A 7,287-nucleotide genomic window follows, 5' to 3' on the forward strand; every position below is an offset into this window, starting at 1 on the left:
TAGACGGAGACTCCAAGTCCCGCAGTTGAGATAATTCATCACGTACAACAACACTCTGTCCGCCGGCACGTCGCTAATGGAATGGGAGTAAACAACGCGTGTCCTGCTCTTGAGATCCCTGCAGCAAGTCGGCCAGTCTCGTCGGGTTTTATGGCCGGCTGTGAGCCCCAGCTGACCGCGGTTGGATGCCACCAGGCTTCGGACACTTTGATGTGCCCCCTCGTCGCCCACAATCGTGCCACTGTGAGACCCACTCAGATCCGGGGATCCGGATCCAGCCGTTCGCCCCGATCCCGGGCCGAGATAAATCGCCGTTTTTTTTTTTTTTTTGCTTGCATGCCGCGAAAGCCGCGGGCGCCACCGGTGCAATAAAGACGGCCGTCGCTAGTCTCCACACACACACGCGCGCACACACACACACACACACACACACACACACACAAACAACACGAATGCCCGCTCACGCACGCAATTATCCGCCGAACTCGAGCCAAACCACGGCCTTCGCATCACCACCGCACCCCTTTCTCGCCCACGTAGACGGGCCGTGAGGCAGAGCGAAGTCCCTGTGATTCCAGCTGCCGGGAGTGTCGGGGGCGAGGGTTGCTGGGGTGGGTGGCTGTGTGAGTGGTGTTGGTGGTGGGGTGGTGGGATGCCTGGTGGAGGTTAGCAGGCAGGCGGGCGGGCGAGAAACAGAGAAAGTTGTTGATGTCATTGAGCCGTGAAGCTTTTGGCCCCCGAGATGAAATTACACCCTATACATGTTTCTTAGCAATGTAGCTCGGGGGATAAACATACCTTACATCAACTCGCTCGCTTGTAGTTGAGATTTGGTCCCTTTTGGCTGACATCCCCCCCCCCCCCCCCCCACACACACACACACACACACACACACACACACACACACACACACACACACACACAGAAACATATACACACTCACTCACACACACTCATGCTGTTCTGCTCTGCTCTAGTCAGCTCCCAAGCCATCCCACTTATCTCTCTCTCTCTCTCTCTCTCTCTCTCTCTCACTCTCTCTATCTCTCAGTCTCTCTCCATCTCTCTCCCTCACTCCACTATTTTGATCGCTGAGTGTCTACAGGCTGAATGTATACTGCTGCATTCTCCATATGTTCAAAGGCATAGCCAGCATTTCTCACACCCATTTCAACCTGGTTTTAGTATTTTGAACGCAGCTCTCTGTATTCCATGTGTGTTTGTGTCTGTGTGTGTGTGTGTGTGTGTTGGTCCACAGGCCTTATGGAAGATAAGTTTACATCAGAACTGATGTCAGTTAAGATGTCATAGCTGCACTCACTGACTCCTTTCTGCTTCTCTTTTTCTCTCCTCTGTCAGATCATCACGCAATATGTTTACCAACGCTTGGAGGAAGAGTGCAACTTGACAAGAGAAATCCTCCCGGTAAGCACTGCAGAGTTATATAAAAAAAGAAAGCAAGACATAGAGGTTGTGAGGCCGTTTGATTTATTCTCCCTGAGATTAAATAAAGGATTAATGAGGAGAAATGGAGGTAAATAGGGCCCTGTCTCTGTGTCCGATTGTGATGGACGGACTCCCGCTCGGAAGGAAGGAGGGATTCGGGAATAAGCCTCCTAACCGCTCTGGTTTTTTGTTGCCTTTGCGTGCGGGCCCGCCGCGCAAATTAAATGTATTGTGACAACGTCGTTTTCGGTAGAGAAAAAAAAAAAGTAAGCGAAGCTGTTCCGTAATCTGTTTTGGTTCCAAATGAGCTCAGAGATACTTTATTAGTCACCCGGACTTAGTCACAGTGGCTGCTCCTCTCATTCCCACAAAGAATGTTTGTTTTCAACAAAAAAAATAATAAAAATAAAAAATCTCTTGCTTCCGGCTTGTGTGTGTCCCCCACATCATCTTTCAAATTATTTTAGGTGAAGTGTTGTTATTCATCACCTTCCCCTCCAAAATCGCAATAACTATCTAGATTGAATGTCCTGTTAAGATGCTGCATCCCACTGCATAAATCAGAGAACATGAAAAGGGCTTTTATAGGTGCTGCACACAACCTTTGACTGCCTGCTTATTGGCTGAAAGATCAGGTAAGTTTATTTGCTGGGGACAACCTGAAAGCTGATTACCGCTAGATAGATGACCTCGGCTAGAAGCGAATTAGAGTGTGTGTGTGTGTGTGTGTGTGTGTGTGTGTGTGTGTGTGTGTGTGTGTGTGTGTGTGTGTGTGTGTGTGTGTGTGTGTGTGTGTGTGTGTGTGTGTGTGTGTGTGTGTGTGTGTGTGTGTGTGTGTGTGTGTGTGTGTGTGTACGTGTGTGTGGGGAAGGATGGAAAAAGAGATGGATAATTTTTTTTGTTGTGTACAGGAATTGTTTTCTCTATGTGTAATTTTAGACGGCTAAATGAGGAGAGTCAGCCTCCACGCAGATAGGAGGCCTTTCCGAGCGCCTCTCTGCCGTTAATCTCCGCGTGGCGGAGTTTGGTTCGGGAAATGATTCCTGGCTCCGAGTCACGGCGGGTGTTTGCTTTCCCGAGCTGTTCCACTTTATTGAAATAAAAGGCAAATATAGTTTTTGGCACGCGGACGTGGGGGGATATAAAGTTCCCGGACCGTCGGGAGTGCGGCTCCTAATCTACTCCACTGGATGTGCCCTCGTGGCTGTCAAATGAACAAACAGATAACCAGTGCAAATACTTTCCCCCAGTTAGCACACAGCACTGGGAGATGCTGGGAGAATGATGCGCTTGCATCCTCATCCTCAAATTTGTTTGTCACCAACTTTTTCACCAAAATATGTATGAAGTGCGAACTCTGGAGCAAAGTGTACATGATACGTGGAGGATTTGTAATCCTCGTAGAGAGGGTGCCGTTCTGCACAGAAAGTATGTAAGTAAGGACGTAAGTTTGATTCGTATAGCATATTTAAGACCAAAGTGTTTCACGTAAATAAAACAGAAACATACCAAACAAACAGACAAATACGCAGTTTTTACAGATGAAGACATGGCAATAATACTATACAACCAAAACCCTGCTGTCTCCACAGAGCCCTAGAATACAACGAAGTGTGTGATCACTGCACTGCACCACACAGACAGACAAATCAATCTCAGTCAGCCAAGTGAAATGCTATAAGTCTCATCTTCATGGTATGATGAAGAGGCACTATAGCTATGATGAAGACGCACTATAGTGACCCCCCCCCCCACCCTCTATTCCAGGTGGACGCCACGGAGGACGAACCAAAGAGCTTCATCTACCTGAGCGAGGACGCGCTGTCCAACCGGGACAAGCTGCTGGTGCTGATCCAGGGCAGCGGGGTGGTCCGTGCCGGACAGTGGGCACGACGACTCATCATCAACGAAGACATGGACAGCGGCTCCCAGCTCCCCTTTATCAAGCGCGCCATGGAGGTAGAGGAGCACTGGCTAGCCCATAGCCTGAAAACTCATTCACATAATACTGTACATATCATAAGAGATGTGGAGGATGTAGGATCTCACTGAGAGGTCTCCTATAGACCATCTACAGATGCTGAATAAATACATACATACACACACACAGACACACACACACTCTCTCACTCTCATGTAAGTGAGAACATATGTAACATACAGTATGCATGTAACAACGATGTATGGTTAAGATAGGTTTGGTTAACGTGATCTTCAGTAATTATTCAACAAGAGTAAACTTCAATTTCAACAAACCACTATCTCTGTAGGCATCAAGTGTTACGGAATGTACTGTAGCCTATAAGGGACATTCAGCACATCCATTTTGTGTGGTGGGTGTATGAGTGGCCGGTCCACCCTCTGTCCATAATTGTTAGGCAGATCCTTTGTGATGCGTGGGAGATTAGGTTGGAATGGGAGCTGTTGAAGTGTTTCCGTAGTGCGTCTCGGCCTTGGGAGGGATAATTGGAGGAAGAATGGGCCCAGTGGTTGGAGGCTGAGCGGTGTCCTCAGCACGCCTGTTTCATGGCTCGCCACAAACGGCCTCACCTTGTTGAAGTCTAGTTCCAAGGTTCCCCCCAACTCTCTTGGCTCTCTTGGTCCAGGTCGGAAAACTTTTCAACCAATGTTGTGTGTGCGTGTGCCGTGTCCGTGTCCGTGTGTGTGTGTGTGTGTGTGTGTGTGTGTGTGTGTGTGTGTGTGTGTGTGTGTGTGTGTGTGTGTGTGTGTGTGTGTGTGTGTGTGTGTGTGTGTGTGTGTGTGTGTGTGTGTGTGTGTGTGTGTGTGTGTGTGTGTGTGTGTGTGTGTGTGTGTGTGTGTGTGTGTGTGTGTGTGTGTGTGTGTGTGTGTGTGTGTGTGTGTGCAAAGGACTTTACACTGCACATCACAACCGTATTATTGTACGATTAAAGAAGTGCTACCCAAAATGTTCCTACTAGGTACAAACATTCAAGCATACTGCTAGGTTGGGTTAACAGCTCTGATGATGTGTTTTGTAACATCCCTACCACCCCTGCTGTTGTGTTCTTGGATAGAGATCAAAGGGATGTGTTCATCTTAGACATAGGTTAACCTTCATATGGACATAGCCTTTTATGACAAAAGTATCAAATATCAAGTAGTTGCAAATATCAGTGATCTAGGCTATTCATGTAAGTTGGTGATATTGGTATTTGGCAGTCTGGGGCAAGACCGTTGGCAAGACTCTGCTTTATATCAGCTGTTATAGTCAGCCTTGCTGTGTGGTGTAGGCACATATTTTTGTGCCCATGAGTGTCAAAGTTGTATTTCACTCCTGGAAATATTTGAATCGGTTAGAATCCGAGACAAATGTGATTTGTGGGTTAAAATAAATCATTCAAAAGGTGTGTGTGTGAGAGAGAGAGAGAGATAGAGATAGAGTGTGTGTGTGTGTTAGGAGTTTATTGATCCGTCTTGGTATGTTTTTGTCAACCGGACACATATCCGTAGTGTGGAGGCTGCAACATGTTCGTTGTATAAAATATTATACGTGTGTCCTTACTTTCTCTCGGGCTCAGTGTGTAGTCATGAGTAGCTCCCTCGACGCCCTGATCACCCCCCTTGACCCCCTCAATCTCCCTCTCTCTGTCTCTCTCTCTCTCTCTCTCTCTCTCTCTCTCTCTCTCTCTCTCTCTCTCTCTCTCTCTCTCTCTCCCTCCTTCTCCCCCTCCCTCTCTCTCTCTCTCTCTCTCTCTCTCTCTCTCTCTCTCTCTCTCTCTCTCTCTCTCTCTCTCTCCCTCCCTCCCTCTCTCTCTTTCTCTCTCTCTCTCTCTCTTCACCCCCGTGGTGCCCAGAGGAGGGCTGGGTGCCCAGTGCCGCTCCGAGGGGCCAGTCAGAGGGCACCAGTGGGGCCGCGGTGCTGCCGTTGTTTTTAGCTGCTGTTTTTGGAGAGCGTCCGGTAAAAGGGCAGCCTGGCAGGCAGGTAGGCGCAATGGGGGGGTAGAGGGGCTGGCCTACCGCTGGGGGCGTCGGAAAGCCTCTCCACTCGGGTTACTGGCCAGTGGGTGAGATCTCAGCGGTCAACACACGCTCCTTTCCTCTCTTTCTCCCTTTCTCTCTCTCTCTCTCCCTCTCTCTTTCTCTCTCTCTCTGTCTCTCTTTCCTTCTCCCTTGTTTCCAAGTACACTCACAGTTATGGATTCCTCTCCCGCTCTAGTAACATTTATTTCCACTAAAAAAAAAATATATATATATATATATATATATATATATATATATATATATGCATTTAGAAAAGTTCAAAGAAATCTTTGCCTTGTGCCATTTGAAAGTTGAGACTTAAAAGAGCAGGATGGTGAGTGTGCTTGTGTGGGAAGCCCTTGGGCTGCTGGGTCTGCATCACGTCCTCCGCCGTGTCTTATTCCCACTTATTTTGTTTCTGTCTCCTTGCCACTTGCACAACTAAAGTACCCTTGTGTGTGTGTGTGTGTGTGTGTGTGTGTGTGTAGGTGTGTGTTATGTGGCTATGTATACCCAAATCATCCCATAGAAACAACGTACGTGCGTGCTGAGAGTAATTCCGATGCGCCGTTGTTTCCGGGGGCGGGTGAGCGCGGTCCCCGCTGACCGGCAACGGTGGCAAGATGTCGGGGGACTTGCAGCGCCGACGCGCTAATTTCATCACCTGTGCGGCGCTCTGCGTTCAAATTGACTTAGGAGACCTCCTCCAACCCCCACCTCCACCCCCTCCCTTGCTCCGACCCCCTCCCCAGCCAGTACACACACACACACACACACACACACACACACACACACACCTATGGCTGGTGGTGGAGCAGGTGACTGTCAGACTGAATGGGGAGTAGACAGAATATCTGTGTGGACTGGGGGTATATTCTGCAGATGTATAGACACTACCGGTAGATCTATTCATGTAAAATTAGGTAAATAATATGAACAGAAATATGTATAAGAGTATGTACCGGTATGGTGTGTGTGTGTAAGTATGTTTGTGTGTGTGTGTGTGTGTGTGCGTGCGCGCGCGCGTGTATGTATGTATGACTATGGGCTAGTTCATGTGCCCACGCAGCACACACACACACACACACACACACACAGTGTTGCTGGCCGTATATCCGCGGTAAGTGGGGTTATTGCATTTCCTCAGCCTCTTCCCCTGCAGTAGTAAAGTGGGCTGACAGGCGGGCAGACTGGAGCTCCTGTCTGAGGGCTCCGCCATTCATCACCATAAGCAGGCCAGTCTGGTGCCCACTCCAGGACATCATCATAATGGAATTTAGCAAGACGTGTGTGTGTGTGTGTGTGTGTGTGTGTGTGTGTGTGTGTGTGTGTGTGTGTGTGTGTGTGTGTGTGTGTGTGTGTGTGTGTGTGTGTGTGTGTGTGTGTGTGTGTGTGTGTGTGTGTGTGTGTGTGTGTGTGTGTGTGTGTGTGTGTGTGTGTGTGTGTGTGTGTGTGTGTGTGTGTGTGTGTGTGTGTGTGTGTGTGTGTGTGTGTGTGTGTGTGTGTGTGTGTGTGTGTGTGTGTGTGTGTGTGTGTGTGTGTGTGTGTGTGTGTGTGTGTGTGTGTGTGTGTGTGTGTGTTGGAGAGGTATGTGGGTAGAGGCTGTCGTCTTGCCTGCTTGGCTGGGCGACTCCAAGGCACAGCTGATGTTTGACATAGAGGCGTCAGTGCAGTGCGTGGGTCTTGACCGTGTCGGATGCTGTTACCGTGCTGTACCGGGTCGGCCCCTGTAGAGCTGATTGGGGATCAGCCATGTGTCTGCGGCGGAGGTGATGAACGATTAGCCGAGTGGAGACAGTGGCTGGTACTGTGTCAACGCTCCACGGGCTCTTTTCCTCCGCTAGCCAGTCCTCCTTAGCC

At 49.1% G+C, this 7,287-nt stretch overlaps 1 protein-coding gene across 1 annotated transcript in view; it reads left to right on the plus strand.

Moving 5' to 3' along the window:
- arb2a (ARB2 cotranscriptional regulator A) overlaps positions 1 to 7,287 on the plus strand; it is a gene marked incomplete in the record, with an annotated part of 67,392 nt that overhangs the window by 18,296 nt on the left and 41,809 nt on the right. Inside the window, 2 exon segments of the mRNA XM_076289054.1 lie at positions 1,360 to 1,425; positions 3,214 to 3,405. Of these exon segments, the coding sequence (XP_076145169.1) occupies positions 1,360 to 1,425; positions 3,214 to 3,405 (258 nt within the window).

This window comes from Alosa pseudoharengus, unplaced genomic scaffold (assembly GCF_046254945.1).
Source record: "Alosa pseudoharengus isolate Yale_2024_CS ecotype anadromous, Long Island Sound unplaced genomic scaffold, YU_APseudo_1.1 YU_APseudo_1.1_scf_17, whole genome shotgun sequence".
NCBI lineage: Eukaryota > Metazoa > Chordata > Actinopteri > Clupeiformes > Clupeidae > Alosa > Alosa pseudoharengus.